At 40.7% G+C, this 22,659-nt stretch overlaps 3 protein-coding genes and 1 long non-coding RNA gene across 7 annotated transcripts; 3 read left to right on the top strand and 1 right to left on the bottom strand.

Moving 5' to 3' along the window:
• Positions 1,752 to 3,933, top strand: LOC110436110. The gene is made up of 3 exons (XR_002453784.1): positions 1,752 to 1,946; positions 2,044 to 2,393; positions 3,877 to 3,933. It is a non-coding gene; the product is annotated as an uncharacterized LOC110436110 (long non-coding RNA).
• Positions 5,695 to 12,731, top strand: LOC8070618. 2 transcript variants are annotated; one of them, XM_021462312.1, is made up of 18 exons: positions 5,695 to 5,749; positions 5,869 to 6,018; positions 8,341 to 8,413; positions 8,528 to 8,648; positions 8,762 to 8,891; positions 9,031 to 9,505; positions 9,636 to 9,798; positions 9,881 to 10,029; positions 10,124 to 10,318; positions 10,406 to 10,534; positions 10,622 to 10,755; positions 10,856 to 10,931; positions 11,010 to 11,272; positions 11,352 to 11,538; positions 11,634 to 11,759; positions 11,838 to 12,106; positions 12,193 to 12,265; positions 12,345 to 12,731. In XM_021462312.1, the coding sequence occupies exons 9-16, from the start codon at positions 10,316 to 10,318 to the stop codon at positions 12,054 to 12,056; spliced, it is 1,137 nt and encodes a 378-aa protein (XP_021317987.1). In that variant the 5' UTR covers positions 5,695 to 5,749; positions 5,869 to 6,018; positions 8,341 to 8,413; positions 8,528 to 8,648; positions 8,762 to 8,891; positions 9,031 to 9,505; positions 9,636 to 9,798; positions 9,881 to 10,029; positions 10,124 to 10,315; the 3' UTR covers positions 12,057 to 12,106; positions 12,193 to 12,265; positions 12,345 to 12,731. The 2 variants fall into 2 exon arrangements, with proteins under 2 accessions (XP_021317987.1, XP_002467258.2); XM_002467213.2 differs by lacking the exons at positions 5,695 to 5,749; positions 5,869 to 6,018 and adding an exon at positions 7,441 to 7,815.
• LOC110431602 lies at positions 13,891 to 21,037 on the bottom strand. Of its 3 annotated transcripts, none has more exons than XM_021450738.1 (12): positions 20,675 to 21,031; positions 20,021 to 20,069; positions 19,859 to 19,907; positions 18,770 to 18,840; positions 17,407 to 17,474; positions 17,212 to 17,310; positions 16,576 to 16,633; positions 16,136 to 16,272; positions 15,998 to 16,054; positions 14,849 to 14,946; positions 14,429 to 14,619; positions 13,891 to 14,339 (listed from the first exon to the last, which is right to left on the bottom strand). In XM_021450738.1, exons 1-12 carry the CDS (start codon positions 20,687 to 20,689, stop codon positions 14,269 to 14,271), a joined length of 963 nt encoding a protein of 320 aa, XP_021306413.1. In that variant the 5' UTR covers positions 20,690 to 21,031; the 3' UTR covers positions 13,891 to 14,268. The 3 variants fall into 3 exon arrangements, with proteins under 3 accessions (XP_021306413.1, XP_021306414.1, XP_021306415.1); XM_021450739.1 differs by having other exon boundaries at positions 17,416 to 17,474; positions 20,675 to 21,030; XM_021450740.1 differs by lacking the exon at positions 13,891 to 14,339 and having other exon boundaries at positions 14,568 to 14,648; positions 20,675 to 21,037.
• LOC8075873 lies at positions 21,070 to 22,375 on the top strand. Its single transcript, XM_002467212.2, has one exon. It carries the CDS (start codon positions 21,189 to 21,191, stop codon positions 21,912 to 21,914), a length of 726 nt encoding a protein of 241 aa, XP_002467257.1. The 5' UTR covers positions 21,070 to 21,188; the 3' UTR covers positions 21,915 to 22,375.

Genomic DNA, 22,659 nt, shown 5'->3' with positions numbered 1-22,659 from the left:
GAGGCGGGATTCGGCGCTTTTCGAGAAAATGAAGTGCATATTTTCTATTGCGCCGGTGGGAAATTTGGAGAAGTCGCGGGAGTGTTTCTCGCTGAGGAACACTCATCGGGCGCTGACTCAGAAGCACCGGACGCTGTTCCTGTGCGTCCGGTGAGCAGGCAGCCTGACTCGGTTAGGGTTAGGCACCGGACGATAGGCACCGGACGCAGCTTGGAGCGTCCGGTGGTGTGTGTCCGGTGTGAGGAGATTTTGCAAACCTCTCTGCGCATGAGTCCGGTGAGCACCGGACGCTCAGGGTGCGTCCGGTGGCTCGCGTCCGGTAACCCTGCAAGTTTGCGGAGCTCTCTGCGCATGAGTCCGGTGTGCACCGGACGCGTCCGGTGCTAACTTGCTCAGCGTCCGGTGCTCTGCAGGTTACCGTTAAACTCTGACGCGTGGCTGACGTTGGAGCACCGGACGCTGGTGCTGAGCGTCCGGTGCCCCTTTAAGAGCGTCCGGTGACCCCGTTTTTCGCCCAGTAAAAGAGCCAACGGCTCTATTTGCTTGAGGGGCTATAAATACGTGTTTGGCCGGCTTGGGGCTTACACTCTTGGCATTCTAACATACTTGACATCCTTGTGAGCCTAAGCAAACACCTCCCACTCATCTCCTTCATAGATTATACATCTTTGTGAGATTGGGAGTGATTCCAAGTGCATTTGCTTGAGTGATTGCATCTAGTGGCACTTGGAGATCGTTTTAGCTGCGATTTTCTTGTTACTCTTGGTGGTTGCCGCCACCTAGACGGCTTGGAGCAGCGGAGGAGGATTGACATGAGTTGGTGATTGTTCGTGGCCATCTCCCGGTGATTGTGAGAGGTTTGTGCCTACCTCGGCGGAGTGCCAAAGGCAACATTAGTGGATTGCTCGTGTCATTGAGCTACCTCACTTGTGGGTAGGTTCTTGTGGTGTCCTAGTGAGGACGAGGTTCGTGCTACACCTCTTAGCCACCGAACCACCAAGTGTTGGTCGACACAACGGGGACGTAGCGTGCCGGCAAGCACGTGAACCTCGGGAGAAAAATTGTTCGTCTCCATTGTGTTTGTTCATTGGATTTCTCCAGGTGATTGGACTTCATATTATTGATTGGTTCATCCCCTCTACGCGGCGGTATAAAGATCAAACCATCTCTCTTACTTTCCCGCAAACTAGAGTAGTATAACACTCCAAAATTTTTAATTTTAGATTGTTATTAGAAAACACTAAATTAAATAAGGATTTAAAATTTTTCTAAAATATTACAAGATTTTTTTTATTAATTATTTTCATTATAAAATGAGAAAAATGTGAAATTCTAAAATTTTTGTAAAGAAAAGTGAAGGGTGTTTTGTTTTGTTATTGTGTGCTTTATGCTCTAGTCTTTACTTGGGTTTGTTGTTTTTGTGCATGCTAAGATTTTACAAATACGTTTAGACGCCGTCTGATCCTTTCCGAGAATTTTCTGGACTTTTTCGAGCTTTTTCCCATTTTTCCTAGAACAGAATCTATTTTTTATATGCTCTAAAATTCTTTTTCATAGACACAAAAAAACTTTATTTGGATTGATCAACTCTCAATATATCTCTAAAAGTTTTCTTTTAATTTTTAGAATTTTGAAAATATTTTTCAGAGATTTAAAATGATTTCAGCTTTTTCTGGAATTATTTTGGAACTGAAAATGATTTATTTAAAATCCCGAAATTAAGAAATTCCAAAACTTTTCCAAACCCTAGACCTATATATATGCCGGCGTAGCCCTCGACGCGCTGATTCCAGAAGTACGATCGCTTTCTCGAGCCGCCATTCGTAGCCCCGCAGATCCATCGCCGAAGTTTTGGATCTCACTTCCAGCGAACTTTTCCGGTGAAAGTTCGGCGAGCTTTTCCGGCCGTCTCCGTCGTCCCCTGCGAAAACCATCACCACCCTGAGGTTCGTCTCGATCTTCTCTACACCGGCACGCCGTTCCTTTCGTGAATCCGTATCCGTTCGTTTCCCTAATCTCTTCTTTCTCTTTTCCGGTGAAAAGCTCCATGGACGCAACCATCTTCTTCGTTTCCGCCCACCGTAACCTTGTGCGCTACCACCGGCAACCCTGCGCCTGCAGCTAGCCCCGTGAAGCCGCCCTGTGCCCATGGCCCCACGTCTCGCCACTCGTCCCACGCGTCACGCTGCAAGCAGCAACGCCGCCGCCGTCTGTCGCTGCTCAGCCATGGTAGTAGACGTCGAGCCTCCCCTGCCCCAGCCCGCGTGGCCCTTGCGCTGCACAGCCCCGTGCCACTCAACCGGACGCCTAGGCCCCTGCTGGAGCCTCTCCTCTTCCCTGCGCCTTGCAGCAACTCAGCCTGGTGGTTGCGTTCGTGACGAACATGAACAGAGGTAGGAGAAAGGGTATTTACAAGTTTGCCACTGAATAAAAATAGCAATAGTTTATTCGTTTTAACTCCGTTTTGTTCCGTTTCAGTTGCGTTAGTTTCGTAACGTCGCGTTCTACGCAGTAGTGTTAACCTTTATTATGTCATATGTTTTTTCCATATTTAATCGAATATTAGATTAATTAATATATGCACCTAATTTTATAATTAAAAGCAATATAGAGTTATAATCATGTTTTCTATTGTTTTATGACCATGGCAACGTAAATGACTTATTAGCGATACTGTTTTCCATGTCCCATGTTTATAAATATAATTAGTTTAATTAATATTTTTTGGAATGTCATTTTTAATTAACAAAAAAACAATTTAGGTTTACACTTCGCTATTTTTTTAATCTAATATTAACTTGATTGAAGTTAACTTAAATATTTATTAATTATAATTCTTTTAGTTAGACATAAAGTATATAATTAATTTGTTTAATATTTATTTAATGTCTTTTTGGATTAAAAGTAACCTATGTTTATAATTTAGATCTTTTATAAATAAATAAATATTAACATTATTAATATCAACTTAAATGGTTCTTTATTAGTTATAACTTGTTTAATATAAATGCGACGCACGTTAGGATTTGATTAGCTGCTCTTACTTGCTTTATGTTTTCTAAAATTACAAAGACGTAAATGGCTTAAATGATATATAATCATCTACAATTAAAATATAACTAAAGTTTAACTCTGGTTTTTATAATTCAACATAATTTGATTAATGATTGCACATATTTGTTTCTAAATAAAAGTAACATATGAAAATATTGACCTTTTTATAATTACTTGTCAACTTAAATGTGTATTTATCAATTATTAATTTGCCTTGTTCAAATATGATCATATAAAGTTGTTTTAAATGAATTTAATTAGTAGTTATTCAATGTCTTTTTGAATTTGAAGTAGTTTAGGTTTATCTCTGATCTTTCATAAATCATATTAATTATATAATATCAACATAAATACCTTGTTAGTTATGACTTGCTCCGTTTAACTTTGAAAATAAATAGTGATTCTAATTAAGTTGCTATCACTCGTTTTATATTCTCTAAGCTATGAATGCTAAAATAGTTTAAATAATTTCTATAATTATTTATAAATAGAGTATGACTAGAACTATACTTCATCTTTTTATAATTATAATTTGTTTAATTCCACTTTTTGAGTTGTTTCTATAAAAAGTCTATCACCTCTCTTCATCAAATAAAATAGATCAAGCGAATAGTTGGTCTTCTTCGTTGCGCTTCGAACCCCGAAAGTCGTGTCCGATTAACGTTAGCTCCGTTCTCAATCGTTCTTGTGTTGTCACGATTATAACATTAAGCCGTGTCGTTTATTGCGCTCTTCTTTTTCAAAGCTTTTCTTTTGATTGATGCTTGTTCTTAGTCGTGATTGTTTGTTTGTCTATTTGTGTTGCTTGGTTGCTACGAGTAGAAGAAGCGTGGTTCGTCAACTGTGAAGATCAGGAGCTGAGGACCGACAGTCGAAGCAGAAGATAGATATCAGAGGATAGAAGCCAAAGAATTCTGAGCAGTTATACACTGGGAATAAAGGCAAGTGCAGACACCATTTGATCATTTTGAACCTACTCATTAATGTCATTTACTTTATATGCATGTGTCCAATGAATGCAAACCCTAAGGACATGACTAGCTTTACTTATTATTCCTTGCTCACCTGGGTTATGTATATGGGTAGTCTAGGCTATACTAGGTGTGCTTAGCTGCTCTACTCATCTTATACACATGCTTAAACAAGAATTACTCTCTACTTAACTTGATGCTTAAACTGTGCTGAACCTTTGGTCACTGCGGTGGTGGCGATGTTGGATGCTTACGAGCATCGTGATGATGGTGGCGACAGGGGGAGCGGGTACTGTTGGTGGTTCGGTTTGCCGGGCGTACCCGTCTCTGCTCTCCGTAAGGACTTAGTCAGGGAGCGGCCCCCTGGGACATACAGTGCAGCTCCAAGCTATATGGCTCTGGCTTGACTAATTAGCAGGACCTCCACTAGTAGGGTGTTACTTTCCGGGTAGGCGTGAGGAAGTAACTTGGGTAATGAATATTAAGTTGTCGGTTGATCGGTACGCCATGGCTATGGGTATCGACTGTCGAGCGCCCCGGCGAAAACTTGCGAGTGGCATCCTATTAGTTGGACCCTGTGAAAGGTCTCGTAGTGAGACCCTGCCTGCTCACCTTGGCAGTGTTTCGGGGAGTCATGACCCCGGGCAAATGGGAATCACGACTTGGAGTGAACGTGCACACCTCTGCAGAGTGTAAAACTGATATATCAGCCGTGCTCACGGTCACGAGCGGCCCAGACCCTCACTTGATGAGCAAATTGGATTCACTGGATACTTGGAGATGGAACTTGGCGAGGTTGCTACCTCGTGTTTTGGCGGGATGACTATTCCGTGTTGGCAGGATTGCTATCATGTGTTTATAATTGGGGTTAATCCCTGGACTACTATAATAATTAGGATAGTCATTTAAAAGATGCTAATTACTACTTACACTAATTAAGGGTTGGGTTTATGCTACTCATAATTAGTAGTAGGTTGTTCTAATAATAGTCATAATTAAAAATGACCAACTAAAATGCTACCGCAGTCAAACCAAGTCAGCTTTACCTTATTTTAAGCCTTGCATGTCATTACTTTCCGTCTGTGCTTGTTGAGTTCGATATGAACTCACCCTTGCTATTCTCCCCCCACACCCCCAGTGTGTAGTAAAGTGCTGCTCAGAAGAAGAACAAAGATGCTATAGGGTTTTCTAGAAGCTTATCAGAAGTGCTTGGCGTATGGAGCCCCCAGTCAACCGTCCCTGAGAAGAATGGAGCCTAAGAAGTTCTAGCTACTGTTTCCGCGTACTCTGATGTTTTGTAAGTGTTATTATAAATATGTTTTTCGCTATATATAACATTGTTTATGATATTTCTATTCTTTGTTGTATGTGTGGACTTTCTGGGCACACATATGACGACTCTGGTCTTATTTTAAAAGCCAGGGTGTGACAAGTAGCTTACTTACTTGTATAGAAACTTTAGATAGCTCTCTAGTGTAAATAGTGACATAGCTCTTGTGTGCCTAGTGATCATATCAACTAGAATTGTTGGATAGGTGGCTTGCAAACACCCCAGTAGAGCTAGAGCAAAAAGCTTCGCTTTGTTATTTACTAACCACTTACTCTAGTGAGTCTTGTAGAATTTTTAAATAGGCTATTCACCCCCCCTCTAGCCATATTAGGACCTTTCACACGACCTAGAGGTCCACGTACTTCTGGTCCATTGCCTACTTCCGGTGAGTCAAGTGAGCACAACATCCTCATGCTATTTTTATAAATAAGATGTTTACGTACATGCTATTGTACTTATTTAAAAAAATATTTGCATACGTTCATTTACCTAAACGGTGTCACAACAATTTAGATGTCCCAAACAATGAAGATGAGTTTGATCGTGAACTATTCGAACCAACACATGATTGGGATGGTGATGAGGATGCAATGGAAGGCGACCATGGGTTGCACAATGAAAATTTATACGATGATAATAGAGTCAGTCAGCGAGATGTGCAAGGTACTACCAAGACATTTATAAGTCATGTTGTAGATCCAATTTAAATAAATTAGTCTTTACATATAGCATATGATCATATTAAAAATTAATATAATATGATCTACCGAGATGCGCAAGGTACTACAATGACATTTATAAGTCATGTTACAGATCCAATTTAAATAAATTAGTCTTTATATAGAGCATATTATTGTATTAAGAAATTAATATAATATATGATTTATACTATAATGTCTTGCACACAGATCATAATTACGAGTCATATCGCATGTTTTCGGATGGCCCATTTGCAAATAATATGACAGATGATGACCCATATGAATTCATATACTAGAACCTACCACAAAGGCATATATTGAGCAAAGTCCCGGACTGTAATTATTGTGGTGCGATGAGGTTTCAGTACGAGACTCCCGAGTTTTGTCGTAGAAAAGGAAAGGTACAAATACATATACCAGAGGTTCCTGCAGAGCTGACTGTTGGGAACACGCCATGGACTTCCCCGACGGCAGATCCCAGCGCCGCCTCGCCGCGGCCCCGTGGTCCCCGCCCCTGCCGCCATTGGCCTCCGCCGCGGCCGCCGTGGTGCCGACCGTTGGGTGCACGGACAGTCAGCTCCCCTGCGCCTCGCACCTCCCGCTCCCGACGACTGAGTCAGCGGAGGCGTCCGCCGACGCCCCGCGTCCCCGCCTCGCTTCCCTCGCTGCCCCCACCACCGGCCACCGCACGTTGCCTCGCTTCGCGCAGCCACTCCGCTGGTAGAACCCCGGGCTCCACGGGGCCGGATGTGCCTCCAGATCGAGTGGTCTCCAGATGCGCCTCCACCTGGAAGCCAAGCCCGGTGCTCAAGCTCACGGCAGCTGGTTGGTCTGGAGTGTTGCGGTGGAGTGTTGGAAAGACACGGTCCGTATTTAAATAATCAAATTATGTATTTATCATATTGATATCCAGGTTATATTCTATCTGATATGGTTAGTGCTATCCGTATTTAAATCTGACTCCAGATAGATATATAAAAATAATATAATATGAGCAATATCTATTCGTATCAGATCCATTTTCATCCATAGATCCTATATAGTCGAGTATAAAATTGTTTGATTGAATGCCCAAATTAACTTGTATTTAGGTTTTTATAGTTTGATTTATTTGTGTTTAGTTATTTGTATACATAATGTTCAAAGTAAATAATACTTCATCCATACCTATAAAGAAAGTTGTTTAGGATAACGACACGGTCTCAAAAGCTTAGCTCTGGCTCTTTATTTTTACAAAAATATTTATCAAAATGTGGTATATGTATATTTTTGCGAAAGTATTTTTGAAGACAAATCTATTCATATGGTTTTCATATTTCCTAACTCAACAACTTAAAAGTTATTTGTGATTTTATATTTTTTATATTTGACTCAAACTTTGTCCAGAATTATTTTCTTTGTGGATATAGAGGGACTGAGGGAGTATAGGTTTACATTAACCGATACACACGTAAAAACAAAAAAAAATTCTCAACTTTATATTTCTACGATACATATGAGATCACAAAGTAAAACATAAAAATAACTACATGCAACAAAATACAAAGAAACAAGTATACATTTTATTTTCACTATCTATTAATAGTTAGTTACCTAACAATTTATTATCTAAAACAATAATTTATTATCTCTTTTCCTCCTCCCACTCATTTTCACTGCACCCCGCCGCCCCCCACCCTTCCGTGGCTCTAGCGTTGCAGGACTCATACTCCTCGTAGGCCTCCTCCGCTCGGGAGTCGGGACTCCAGCATTGGCGTCGGTAAACTCCTCGCTCTCCCTCGCGATCGTCCTGTTCCTTCGTCTTGCACGGTTGCCTTCTCCTCTCTTCTTATCTCGCCGGTGCAATCGCTGCCGGTTACGGTACGGTTACAGCGCGAGTGTTTAGGGTTTATTAACAGTCTGAAACACCCCAGTGCGGATTGCCTCCAAGGTGGGATCTTCGCTTTGCATCCGTTCTTTGCTATCTCTTTCTTTATTTTTCTTACTTAATGAAGATTCGAATCTGTTGCATCCCTTTTAATTGTGCGCTTTTAAATTGAATTTTTTTTCGCTTCCCTTTTTTTATTATTCCCCATGAAATCGCCCGTTCTTGCATTCTACTACTAATTGATTTCTCTTATTATTAGTGTGCATTTATTTGCACCATCGATAGCTACTTTGGGGTTTTGGTCCTCATGTTTAGCTCTCTGAGTTCTTTGTCTGGTGAATAATAATTTGGGGTTGACTGGTGTCACGTGAACAGTATCACCTATCTGATCATCGCGCGATGTTCTATGGATCTTAGATTAATCTGTGACGACGACGACCCGAGGCCAAGGCAAACTCCGCACATCCACACCGGCTGCGGGGACGACAAGGTATTGCTCTTCTCTCCGTTGTTCCATGCATGGACTGCTCCTAGAAAGCCCTCGCATGCCCTAGCTGTGGGCGTACCTGCGTGCATCCTCACACGCCCTCACCGCCACGAACAGTGAACAACGCGCGGCCGACCTAGAGTCCTCGAACATTCGAGATTGAGGACACCTCGAACAGCACTACGACGTGCTTCACTTCACGGCCGGTGTCCAGGCATCAGCTGCAATACGACGTAAGGTATGGTCATCAATCTTATTTTTTTAACAATAGGTATGGTCACCAATCTAAAGATCCTAAACCATGATTTATCTATATTGTAAGTTGGAAATTATATTTTTTTGGAGTCATAGGAGAAAAAAATGGAGGATGATCATGCCTTAGTTGACAAATCTGTGGAGGTGCCTGAGGTGGTAAATAGTCCAAACTTGATGACAAGTGAGGTAACACCCGAAGAAAAAGGTACCATGCCCATGCACTCAGGTGAACCACTCTTCAATCAATGCTATAATTATTAGTCTCATTGAATCTCCACTGCAATAATTTATTATTAATCATGGTTTAGGAGTCATAGGTTTGGTCCAAATTTAAATTAATTAATGTTTTGCCAATCCGAATGCAGAATCTATTAAAAAAGAGGAAGACACTGAGGCAAGAACCGAACCTGTCGAGAATGATCGGATAGTTCTCGAGAAGGAAATGCGATCAGCCTCTAAACAAGCCACCAAGAAATGCAGAATAAGAATGATGCTGAAATATCGACAATAGTGGATACAGATGAGTCCGTTGAGCCCACAGATTGGCTACACAGAAATGATAATTATGTTCCAGGATGTAGAGGCCAACGGACGGTCCATATTGATCCAATACCTACTTCTGATGAGTTATATTAGCACAACACACTCATGCTACTTTAATAAAAATAAGGAGCGGTTAGATGTATGTTACTGTGTTTATTTTTTAAAAAAATTGCAGAACAAAAAGTACCAGAGCAGGGTATAAGTGACGTAGATGTCCAAACAAAAGGCGAGAACAAAATAATAGTTCATCAAGAAAAGGATGGAGAAAAGAAGCGGAAGCGTGCTCACGAGGATGACGTACGCAACAATCTCTCCAGCAACTCAAATAACCTCAAATATTTGAGCCATGTCGACCACTGCGTACAAAATCTTTATTATCTCTAATATTATATAAATAATATATATGTTTATTATATTGCATATGCAGGTCATTACAATTGAGCCTGATAAGGTACAGGTCAATGATAACGACGTTAAAACGCCACGGATACAAAAAGACAAAGAGCTCATGTGTCCTGCAAATAATTTGTTGGTGTTGCCTCAGTATAACAAGCCAAAGAAATCAAACATGGCACAAGTCATGCCTCAAGGTAATTCATCATCAATTCAAACAAATCTCTTTAAATTTGGGAATTAATTAATTATCTCTACTCTCTACTAATATCTCTGTAGATTATGAGTGTACGGCACAAGATCTTGAGGTAATTCAATATATGAAATAAAAAAGTGAAAAGCATCTGCTTGTTAGAATTGGTGATTGCTGGGGAGAAAGAAATGACATGGATTGCCTTTTTTCTGGGAATGAGGAAGTAAATGGCGCTGTAAGCATGTTTAACACCTGATTCTATATTATAACTAATAATGTCCATGTCAAATATCTGCCAATCAATTAATGACAAAATAAAAAACTTATAGGTTATAAGTCTTTATATACAATTGATGCGGAATGAAGAGCACCTTCTTCATAGAGAATGTGGATCTGTTTATTTGGAGAATACATAGTTTTCTCAATTGCTACGAGGTGACGGAGAGCAAGATGAGACGAAGTTGAGCTATACTCATGACGACGTGGTTGAGACAAGGGTTCAAAATTATTTAGATGTTGATATGGTAGGCTTCACTATAAAAAATGTCATGCAAATTTTTAAACCCTTTCAAAAGTACATAAATAATTTAGATAAATCTATATTACTGCAGGTCTTTCTTCCAATCAACATTACAAAGTTTCACTGGTACCTAGCGGTCGTGAATGCTTCAGAAGGTGAAATACATGTTTTGGATTCATTTGGAGAAAATATGACAAACTGGACAGATCTCAAATATACGGTAAACAAAAAAAGACTGACGCACATACTTGTTTACAACTCTTCGGTATCTCTTTCTTAAATAATTTTGATGTGTCGATCAATCCAGTTAATAGGAATGGAAAGACTCATAAAGCATGCACTGCTCTCTACACCACTGGACCAAACAAAATGGAAACACGGTGTCGAAGTGTCAACTTGGGAGATTAAACATAAGATTGTCGAACAAATGCAAAAAGATGGGTAAAATATCTTTCTATCGTGTCCTAACCAGCTACAATATGTCTATATCTCATATTTGTATCTCATATATTTTTTTAACATTGTTTTGGAATATGGACAGTTGTAGCTGTGGTTTATGGCTCATTAATTACATGGAATATTGGACAGGAACTGTTTTATCTTACCAAATCAGCCAGGTAATTCTTTAAAAAAAATTTCTAAACATAGTCATTACTTTTTGATTGGTTAATATGAGAACTTGCTCATAATTTCAGAAAGATATAAGTAACTTCAGGTATAAACTACCTGCTATCTTGTATAACTCCCCATTAAATGAAGCAAGAGGCTTACCAGATGATGGATATCAATATGAGACTAACAATATTGAGGATGATGACGTCACAGAGCTCGATGATCTGGATATTTTAATGTCAGGTGACATCAAGTTAACACGCACATTAAAGTGGAAAAGTAGAGAAGATCTATTATCAGCAATTTACACAATCATCCATTTGATTGGAAGTGACGAAACTTTTGAGTAAGTCATTCTAAATATTTCCGCTGTCTGTCTTAGATTTTCTATAAAATTAATTTAATCTTTGTCATTGTTTATTTAGCAAAGACTGGGTGCGGAGTACAAGACCGTACCCAATTTCTTTAAGTCTTAGGAAGATTAAAAATATTTTAAATGAGAATCGAGAGATGGATCATGAATGCTTTAATATGGCTATTCAGAAAGCTGTGTGCAACCAAGATATGATGCTGAAGAAACAAAAATATCACTTCATGGACCTCAGATTTGCTGTAAGTTAAAATAAAAATTTATAATTTATCAAATACTTACAATATTTAGTTGTACAATTACTTAAGATGTTTGATTTTTTTTGCAAAATCATCAGGAAATAACTAGGTTCGGACGAGATCAGCGATGTTGTGGTAAGATTGATAAGGTATACCATGAAAAATTAAGAAAAGTACTAGAGTATTGGCCAAACATGGAGTATAAAATTACAGATTGTAGCCATGTAAGTTATGTTATGTGTATTGATTTACAAAATTAATTTATTCTGTTTACCACTAATAGTTTCTATGTTTGTTTTTAGATTCTACTACCATATTATAAGGACGGAACTTACATTTTATTTATATTGGATATGCAAAACAAAATTGTGCATATTATGGACCCCCTTGAAGATGAGACATGTTTGGAGGGTTATAATCAAAAAATGGCATATATACCTACATTACACACTATTGCTAGAAGACTCAGTCTCGCCATGGGACTGACAAATGCAAAGTGGACCGGTAATATTTATAAATAGAAGCAAGAATATCCACTTGTAATAAAGGTTACAGATAATAATAAATACTGGTAACCACTTGTAATACATTTCACATTTGTCAGTAAAATGGTTATTTTATTCATTGTACACATCAATAACAACTGCTCTTGTCCAGAAAATTGGGAGGCTTTCTTGTTTACAACTTCATGAAGTTGTGGGACGGCACAAAATTGCCACAAATCAACAGCGTAAGCATATATAGCCTATAACAGTACATATCTTACACTACAAAAATAATATTAACTAATTATCATTTGCCATGCACAGCACTCAACTTCGCTGAGGATGGAATTTTTTGCGGACATTTTGGCAAGCAAAGCAAACGAATGTTTCGACAACATCCTTAAGATGTCCAATACATGATTAAAGAGTTAGACAAAATGTAACATAGATGCTCATAACACGACAAATAATAACAGTATTGCGTGAAAAAATATTTCCAAACTATAATTTTTGTTTTTAGAAGCATCCCAAAATTAAGCCGTAGCGTTAGCACGGACATTATATGGTTGAGGACTTAGATTACTTTTTATTCTTTATGCAAAAGTGTTTCCAGATGGTATACATGCTCAAATATAATTGTGTAAAAATTAAACTATAAAATAAAATCATTGAATGTTTTTATATACATCTCCGAGATAAAACCGTAGCGTTAGCACGGGTACTATACTAGTCAAGGATAAGGACAGCAGTTGGCACGATTATGCCTCGACAATATGGCTGTTGGGTACCATAAAAAGGATACCCAAATCAGAGCAATAAAAATCGCAAAAGGCAAAGCAAACCAGCCACGATGACCAGGGCTCGGGCGCGGACACCGACTCGCCCTGACCCCTTGGCGTCGGGCGTAAGCCCCGGCTCGCCCGACCCCGGCCTCGGGTACGAGTTCCGCCTCGCCCGACCCCTCTGGGGGTCGGGCGTCAACGCCGCATCGCTCGAGCCCCCGTCTCGGAGCCAGGATTTCAACACACGGCGCCCGTACCTGCGACGTGACAGACACAGCAACCCCCATATCGCAGCAGGGCATGGTGGTGACTATTCCAACCACTCCGGCCACTGTAGCCTTACCTCTTTTACTATGCCACCTTACCTCTTTCACTGTGGTGTACCGCCTCACAGTAAAAGAGGAATGAGAGAGATTAACCAGTGTCACTATTAGCTGTCTTTTCCTACTATTACAGGACATCTTTTCCTACTATTACAGGACAGGCTGCAGTATCACCAATCCGACTCCCACAGGGCTCGGTAACCCTTTACAGGAGCATCCATGCTGTCAGCCATGCTTCAAGGACGAGATGAGCAAACCTCTACAGGGTCGGGACTGTGGCAATACCACTCGCCAGGGGAAGATCACCAGTCACACATGTAAAACCCTGTGCCCCCTTGAGACTATAAAAGGAGAGCCAAGGCTCACAACCACGGCAGAGAGTGCACCATACACACACACAACCAAGGCAATCAACACGCCACTACCCCAAGCAAGTTCACTCACAGACCTGCATTTTGTCCACCACAGATAAGTCAAGACTTGGGACTTAGCCCTCTCTCGCAACCTACTTGTACATCCCTACTACAAGCACCTTTGGATGCAAGGCAATACAGACCCCCGATCTCACACTCTGGACGTAGGACATCCTTAGCCCAAACCAGTATAAACTCTCTGTATTCCACTTGCATCACCATCCGGGTTAGGGTGACATGCATACTTATACACGTTTGTGTCTAGACGACGAGTCTAGACGCCGACAATGGCCTTCCTAGGATTTTGAACTTTTTTCCAGTATTGTAGCTGGAATATTTAGGCCTTGTTTAGTTCCTCCCAAAAGCCAAAAGCTTTTCAAAATTCCGTCACATCAAATTTTGCAGCACATGCATAATATAGATAAAAAAATAACTAATTACACAATTTATCTGTAATTAACAAGACGAATCTTTTGAGTCCAGTTAGTCCATAATTGAACAATAATTGCCACATAAAAACGAAAATGCTACAGTAGCTCGAAAATTTTTTCGCAACGGGCTGGACCTTAGAGCGGTCAACGGAGCAAATGTGTCTGCCTTGCTTTCACAGGAATTGCAGTCCACAACTGCAGGCTATACTACCACAAGATTCTCAACAATATATCTTCAAACACCTGTCCCACCTCCCAAGATTGAGATGTGAATCTTACAGAGACCTTGAGGTCAGGATTCAGTCACTGTCCCGAGAGGAGAAAATCCTCTTCAGAGCATGAGGTAGCTCCAGCACAATGTCTGCGTATGCTGAAACACACAATATGGAGGGGAAAATAGATCAGAACAGAGTTCGGCACAAAGCTATGTATGCTGTAAGGAAAGGTGAAAGGAAGCACCTTCTGGTAGACACAAGGTCTTGAGTGCTTCCTCGGCGTATGAAAGGTGAAAAGGTACTGGTTGCGCAGCTGATGCACTGCTGCTTCTTGTGGATATTCTCTTGGCCGAGCGAAGTGGCCAAGCCAAGACCCTTGCTTGACTCGGCAGGGTCTGCAGTAGATCCGAATATCGGATACTGATTGTAACCTTGCTGCTTATAAGTGGCAAACAGATCAATCTCTACAAAATGTGCAACGCGCTACTTCGCATATAGCAGCTTAAAATCAGTATGCAATATTCAACATGCATGCTGCAAGACAACAAAATAAATGGCTGCACTAGGTGTACATATTCTACGACTACGAGTGAGTGCACTAGCAACATAACAGAACTTATTGATGCAGATCCTAGTATTAGCAGTAACTAAATATTATCCTTACCACTCAAAATCCTCCAATACAAACTCGATCATATTGTAAGGAAGACTATGGAACAGCTCGCCAATTTGGTTCCCGTAGAGCTCCTTGATAAGACGAACCTTGAACATGAAATAGAAATTAGCAATCTACTGTCAAAGACTGTATGGCCCATCTGTCTCCACCTTCCACACTTGACCCATCTTTACAGCTATAAATGCCTCAACAGTTGATTGGCCAAATGGTAGAAGCTAGAAGGCAATGTCACAACGCATATTCTCATATCAATTATTTTCTAATACTCAGGGTTTCAATTTCAGATACTGGAGCAGAACCAAAGTCAACCAGTAGCACAGATTGGTCAGTTTCTGGATGAGGTCATATATGAGCAAAATTTAAGACACTTCATGAAGTTACTAAATGCACATATATGCAAAACAGAAACAACAAAAAAAGAAGGAAAAAAAAGTCCTAATATACATAAAATGCTCCCAACTATGGAGAAAAGAGATATCATATTGTAACTCCTTTTCTGAAAATGAAAACTGCAATGTGCACAGCTCCTGCCATGCGCTGCTCTGGCTGACTGAGAGTTTGCAGTAAGACATTAGACTAGAGGGTTCGCCTTAGGCAAAGACAAATGAACAAAAAGTGCTAGAACTAGAGTTGTCTCAAGCATTTTAGATTGGGATGAATACACCTAACTAGAGATCTTTGCAACAGAAAGTTAACTGATCATCTGTGATGCCATCTTTGGTGGATTGGTTTCGTGATTATAAACCTTTTCACTTGTTACAAACCTAACTTCTGAAAATAACAATATAACAATATGAAACATCATGGCTTTGTTTGGCTAGAGTAGATCATGGAAATATAATCAGTAAAAGCCACTATTGAGCATCTTCTAAATGATACATTGGAGGAATATACAGAAACATCTTAAATCTTCGAACTCAGTTGAGCAACATGGAGACCATCACATCAGATCCATTATGTCTCACCTAAACTAGACCAATGTTTAAAAACAAGCTAACTGCAAGTCAAGTGCTGTAGCAGAGGTGAGCAATAATTATGTTAAACTAATTTCTAGCATTACATAATAGAAGATAAGGTAATTCGAATTATAAAAAACACAGATAAGTTGTGTAGTGACTCCTACTAGCTGATACTAACCTGCTCTCTCCTGTCAATATAAGCCTGTAAAATTTCTTCAAGATGATCAATGAATTTCTATAAGGAAAAATAACTATGTTAGCATATGGAACTTTGTATTTAATTCATATGGTAATAGCAAGCTGCGTGAAAACTTACAATGGAATTAGATGACAAGAGATCACTTTCTAATTCACGTATGGGCAGAAAGAAAGGCAAGGTGTGTTCAATCACAATCATCTTTTCCAGGAATGACTTGCTTTCCAAAACACAATGAAAAATTTCACAAGGCTCGCCTGCAAAATAGAATGACTGTTATATACTACAAAAAAAAATCACGTGTTCAGAGATTTGGGCATATCATATCATGTATTTTCACCCTTTTTAAGCTAAACTACCGCACTTAGCTTGTATTATCAATTATTATTCACAATATCATAGGTCTGCATAGTGCAAAAGATTATGTTATTGTTTATAGTAAACTATTTGTACAAACCTGGGTTTCCAAACTGCTATGTACAACAGGAACAAAGTTTCAAATAGGAGAAAAACCAAATATTTGTGTTAAAATGCAACAAAAAAAAATTATAGGTAATCACCAGCAAAGAATGTCTCATACTGTATGCCAATCCTCGCTCCATCCAAGCAATAGATAACCTATTAAAGAGAAGATATTTACTTTAATTGACAGATTAAGAAAAACTAAATCTAGCATGGATAGTTTTTACCAATGACGAAACTCATTCTGGAAAACAATAATAGCATGATGGTGCCCCAAACAATGCATCTATGCTAATTCATAAGGGCATCATAACCATATTTGAGCTGGAGTAACGAAGCTGAAAGTCTGCAATAATGATTTGACAGATATATTGGTTGTGGCAGCAACTAGTATAGATGTTCCTCAAGTTCTAGATACAAAAACAAAATTTCATCAGCCCATGAATCACCACTTTCCACACCAGCCAACACAATCAATGGTTACTGGTTAGTATACTATATTGTAATGACAAGGAATCATATGATATGCCACTACAACCCAATACCAACTAATCCACATATCAGTCAACATCAAAGTCAAAAGGAACAATTAGTGCAAGAGGAAATAAAGGTTAACCAGGCAAATCAACAAGGAGAAAAAAAAATCCTACCAAAGCAGCACCAATCTCAGCAGACATGCTAACCATATACAAAACTATATTAGAAAAGGCAATGATCTGGGGAGCAAATGCTACCTTATTTCTAATCCTATATGTAGTCCTTGATTGAAATGGAAGATCTGCTGGAACATTTACTTGGTTGGCCATGGCCTTCCTATCAGCCTCCATATGGACCTGGTCTACGAAACATAGCAAACTTAATAAAAACTCATAATTCACAGAACAAATATCTGTCTCATGTGACAAGAAAATTAAGGGTGCTGAACACACATTAAATACCTTCTCACGGATGGTTGCCAGTAAACCATCATTCCACTCATCATCATCTATTGAAATCTCTACAGAATGCCAAAAGAATGTGTAGACAATTCTCCAAGAGAACAATATGATTCACAGCACAACAATTTTGTGATGCTGGCATTAGAATGTTAATGCTACATATAGTAAAAACCAAGCACAAGATTATTCCACCTCTTCAGAGATTACAAGAAACTTCAGGAAACAAACGACATATATTATCGACTTATCCTATTGAGCTACCTTTTGGTAGTAATATCTTTTGATACATTGAATCTGTGCAGAGGTGATTCCACCAGAGCTCAGACTAAACTGAAACCTGCGACAAACATGACAAATATACCCTAGCCCTGTCCACTATAATGTGTTGCTAACACTTCCTTACACCCAGAAACACAGCTACACCTAACCAACAAAATTATGTTCAGAGTTAACTTGAAGAGTTGTAACACTTGCTTGCAATGTTATATCCAGGCACTAGTTCAAAGGAAGTATATACCTTTTAGCTTTATGAATGGATGGAAAACACAATTTTGTATTCGTACATAGAGAATTTATGTTATAGTTCTTGATCTCTGTAGTCTTTACCTGTGATCTACAGATAAAATCTGGCTAACTGAAGGATCCAAACCATCTAAAGAAAGTTAGCAATTGGAGCACATTGACACAGTTGTTCAACAGATTATGCTTTCCATTTATAACAGAAAGATGATTCTGTTCATCCAACAGCCTGCACCACTTCAGTTGTAGTAAACAACTCTCAAATATCTAATTCAAAACAGTGGCAATGTGCCTCCCAAACCCAGAAACATTCAAAATGACATCATATGTGCACAGTAAAAATATTTCTATCAGTCTGTTCTGTTGAACTGATAAAAAGTTAAAAACTGATCAGCACCAAAGGGATGCACTGTCATAACTTAATTAGCCAAACAAGGAAAGACTTAAGATTCAATTGCAGTGTCAGTGATATGAGTTCAAACTTGAAACATGTGACGGAGGTTATAACTAAACAGATATTCAACACACGATTGACAGATGTCTTTCCCCAAACTGTGCAGGATTTGTGTAGGTTAGAAGTAATTCATCGATTTAACACTTACTCTCAGAACTAAATTAACCAATTTGTTTTGGAAACAATACAAAGCATAGTTAATAGCTTGGTCTTGCCATAAGTTCGAGAGACTACTAAATATGTGGAAGAGTATTATTACTACTTCACCCATGCCCTACATCCATATCTCTGTGCATATATAAATAGCATATATGAATTGACAAGCTTACTTATATAACTAGGTAACAAAGATCCATTCCAATGTAGTATAGCAAAGTGTACCTTCGGTTTGAGCAGCTCGTGCAGCCTCAAATTCTTTCTGTAGGCGCTCAAAAATCAGCTTATCAGAATCCCTAAAGTAAAATAAAAAAAAATTATGAAGTAGAATAGTAGTTTTACAAAGCATGAAGTTGCTCAGAGTATGAGCAGTGAGTATAAAAACAAGCAGCAAAGGAAACAAGATGAAGGAAAAAATATATCCAGTAAAAACTACCACTTCAGAAGACTGTCCAGAATATGGCTAGATGTACATTAATATAAATATCCTCCAAACGTCAGAGTTTCGAGGGTATGCGCTTTGAGTTAAGAGTAGCGCACAATAGTACTCATCTGACAGGACAAAGAATTTAGACTCTATTCTAGTAGTAGAAGCAACGAATCTATTTGAATTAAAGAAATGTAACTCAACAAAAACTTTTTTTTTCAAAACAGCTGCCACGTGACATGTTGAAATATCAAACAGGAAGTAGTGGGAGCTTTCTGCAGAAAATCACATTCCTTGGGCTAAATGCCAATAATGTTAGAAGCATTAACCACAGAGAAAAACAATTACCAACATACAATAGCATTAGCATAGCAGAATTATAAATCAAACGAGGCTTATTTATATAACATAACTACAGTAGTGTTCTTTTTTATGCAAAGATTTTGGATAATGAACTTCTTGAAATGAGCCAATAACACACTTCAGTACAGAAGACAACCATATAATCCAAAGAAAGATGCCAAATCCATTTCATAAATGTAATACAGATGGTTCTACCAACCACTATAATTCATTTTTTATTACTTTTCCCGTTTCAATTGAGCACCACCGCAAGAGGTACACAGTTAGGAACAGATATAGAAAAAAATACAGTTGGATTCAGGTTTGGAACGACTGTTAACAGCGAAGGAACGAAGGATAGATGAAATGGGAACAGAAGAGCTTAACAACTAGCTCGCAGCTTGCAAATTAGTTCTCAATTTGAACAGAGAAACAAAAATTCCACAATCGTAAATTGTTACATGCCAAAGTACCTAAACAATAATTATCTTAAACAGCGGGCTGCTCTGCATCCATGGGAAGCTTTTGCGAAGTAAAAGGAGTACCGTGAAAGGCGCTCTTTCAGATCTTCATGCCTTCTGAGGATGTTTGACACTGCAAAACAAAATGATAGAAAAATGAGTTAAGACAACAACTTTTACATGATTTATGGCATTCCTCACAACACAAAATAATGTTAGTTGGGACAGGAAAAAAAAGGTTCTTACGCCTTGCACGTGTGGCCTCAAGTTTTGCATCGTCGTCCCTTGCATAAGTCTGCGGTAAATAGAAGGATAAGCAGAAAACCTCTTAAAATCTTACAGAACATATTGAAAGAGTACTACAAAGCAACAGACAGGTAAATGACAACATACAAATATCTCAGATTGCCAGCTACCGTCCAATCAATTGAGCTCTAACAGAGGAATGAAAAACAATAATATAATACTGATATACATTCATATCTGTGCATGAAGCACACATACATTTCTGTACTGGCTCTACAAGAACTAATAAAACCAATTTAGTTGCACTTCGAAGCACAAATTGATTTCCATAGCAATAGGTGTACCAGGAACTGCAGGCTGTTGCTGATATAGGCAAATCAGCAAAATTGAGTCCGGCACTGTAGCTCACAATAAGGGAAGACCGCACTATAGTCAGACTCATGGTTTTCTATAGTAATAAAAAGACATCCTAAAAGTCCAATATGAAATGTAAAACTAAAACACAACCATCGTATGGTTCAAAATGAAATGTAGGTGCAGACTGTTCTTGCTCAACTCACCACAGAAACTACAGTATCTATCTGACGAACTCACGGCCAAGACATTTCATTAAAAAAAAATCGGGCCGTTAAAATTTAAGGTGGTCGAACTCACCTCCGTGGGCGCCATGAATCTGACCGCCTGCTGAGCGACAATTCGCCCCTGCAGTTGCGGCCCCGAGACGGTACCTCCCTGCGGCAGCGGCTAGGAGGCAGCGTCTTCCGTTTGGCGACGGCGGCCCGGCGTCCACGGCCCCGGCGACCTGCGACGGATTGCAGCGAGTTCCGGTCGGGGAGGGGGGGGATGACTAGGCAGCTTTGATGCGATCCGATTCGCTGTTTCCGGTCCGGCAAGGTGGCTCCGGCGGCGTTCTCCTCCCTACTAGGGTTCGCAGGAACGAGAGCGTGCGGTGGAGGGGAGCCGGGCGCGACAGAGGCAGGACCGCAGGCGCAGGGTACCCTCACCAGTGGCATTTGCGTGTAATTTTCAACTGCGGGTGTGGGTAATTTTCACAGCCCCTCTACAGTAGAGGTGGGCTCTGCGCGGCGGGCCGTTTGCCGTTTTGAGTCCGCCCCCATCCTGAATCCTGACCCCCGCCGGCCCTCGCCTGACGAGTGACGACCGCCCAATGGACTCTCCCGGCCGGCCCCGCCGCTCTCCGCCCGCCGACCGTTTCCTCGGCCTCTTCTCCTCCCCGTCCCACTCCCTCGCCGCTTCCTCGCCCTCCGCCGGGGACGAGCTCCTCGAGGGCGACCTCCTCTTCCCCGCGCCGCCCTCCTCCACGGACCCGCCGCCCGACGCCTCCAAGAACCCCCACCTCGGCCTGCTCGCCGCGCTCCACGAAGGCGACAGGAAGGTACGTGGGCGCGGCGGAGCTGCTGCTGTGGCCGCGTCGACGGCCACGGCTGGAGCCTCCGGGACTCTGCTCCGCCGCAAAGCGACCATCGCCGCGGCCGCGGCCGCGGCGTCGGCTTCCTCCGTTACGCCTTCACTGTCCCCGACGTCCGCCTCGCGTGCCATACCGGTGGCACCGAGGCCAAGGGACCCTGAGCTGCCGCCCGCGGCGCCGTACCACCAGTCGGCTCCCGTCCTGGTTCCCGTCCCTCCGCCCTGGAGTCGCGGGCGCAAATGGGACAAACTCGCCGACGGGGACGACGACGATGAGGAGCTCTTTCATGGGGACGCCGCCATGCTACCCCCGCACGAGATGGTGGCGCGCGCGTCCGCGGGCGCCGGCTACGCTTCCCCAGGGAAACCGTCCTCGATGCTGGAGGGCGTCGGCCGCACGCTCAAGGGACGCGACCTCCGCCGCGTTCGCGACGCCGTGCTCCGGCAGACTGGCTTTCTTGACTGAATCCGGCAAAGGTGGTAATATGTTTTTTTCCCTGCATGATCTAGTAGGAAAGATGAAACAAGAAATTACGGTTAGCTTGTGGTCCAAACTACTTGCAGTTTTCGTGTTCTTGGAGATATGCGGTGCGAGATCATCACTTGCCGAAACTTAATAATAGATGAGTAGTGAGGATTAGTGTTTAGGGTCAGGGAGCTCTCTCTCTGCAGCTAAGGAGAGGGAGCAAAGCTTGAGAGGATGTTTGGTGATTTTTGTCAATCCAAATGTCCAAGCCAATGCATTGTCTGCTGCATCAGAATTTTGCTTTGTGAAATCTTGAGTTAAAATAAACTTGAGGATTTTGGTACTCTACTACTTTTTTTTTTTGTTCCTAGCAAGGTGCATGTGTTGTAATAGGCAAAAATTATGCTCTCCAGTTGGAAGAGATGAGTGGAAACTATACTATACCTATATTTTTTTGGTTTTACGGGTGGTAGTTTTTTCTCATTGGGGATTGAACTTGGGGATGCTGAAGATGCTCTAATTTCTTACTGCTCCTATTCATATATAAGCTCTGATGGTCGATAGTCATTGTCTTTTTTAAAAAATATAAATTAATTTCTTCAGCTATATGATACTTCCTCCATTCTAGAATATAAGCCATTTTAGTTCTCTTAAGTCAAACCCCTCTAGTTTGACCAAGTTACCAAGTTTATAGGTAAAAAAAAGAAAAAAAAATCTACTGACTCCCTCTGATTCCATAGGTTGT

This window comes from Sorghum bicolor, chromosome 1 (assembly GCF_000003195.3).
Source record: "Sorghum bicolor cultivar BTx623 chromosome 1, Sorghum_bicolor_NCBIv3, whole genome shotgun sequence".
Classification (NCBI taxonomy): Eukaryota; Viridiplantae; Streptophyta; class Magnoliopsida; order Poales; family Poaceae; genus Sorghum; species Sorghum bicolor.
The sequence above is the reverse complement of the archived record's forward strand: the minus strand, read 5'-3'. Positions and strand labels throughout refer to the sequence as shown.

What these genes read in the sequence shown, in the direction of transcription:
- LOC8070618 (XM_021462312.1), top strand. An exon ending in GAACAAATGCAAAAAGATGG is followed by an intron (nt 10,756 to 10,855) that starts GTAAAATATCTT and finishes GAATATGGACAG; the next exon opens with TTGTAGCTGTGGTTTATGGC. An exon ending in GGAAGTGACGAAACTTTTGA is followed by an intron (nt 11,273 to 11,351) that starts GTAAGTCATTCT and finishes TTGTTTATTTAG; the next exon opens with CAAAGACTGGGTGCGGAGTA.
- LOC110431602 (XM_021450738.1), bottom strand. An exon ending in CTGAAAGAGCGCCTTTCACG is followed by an intron (nt 18,841 to 19,858) that starts GTACTCCTTTTA and finishes ATTTTACTTTAG; the next exon opens with GGATTCTGATAAGCTGATTT. An exon ending in ACGAGCTGCTCAAACCGAAG is followed by an intron (nt 17,475 to 18,769) that starts GTACACTTTGCT and finishes GGCATTCTGTAG; the next exon opens with AGATTTCAATAGATGATGAT.
- LOC8075873 (XM_002467212.2), top strand. Translation starts at nt 21,189, where the DNA reads ATGGACTCTCCCGGCCGGCCCCGCCGCTCTCCGCCCGCCGACCGTTTC.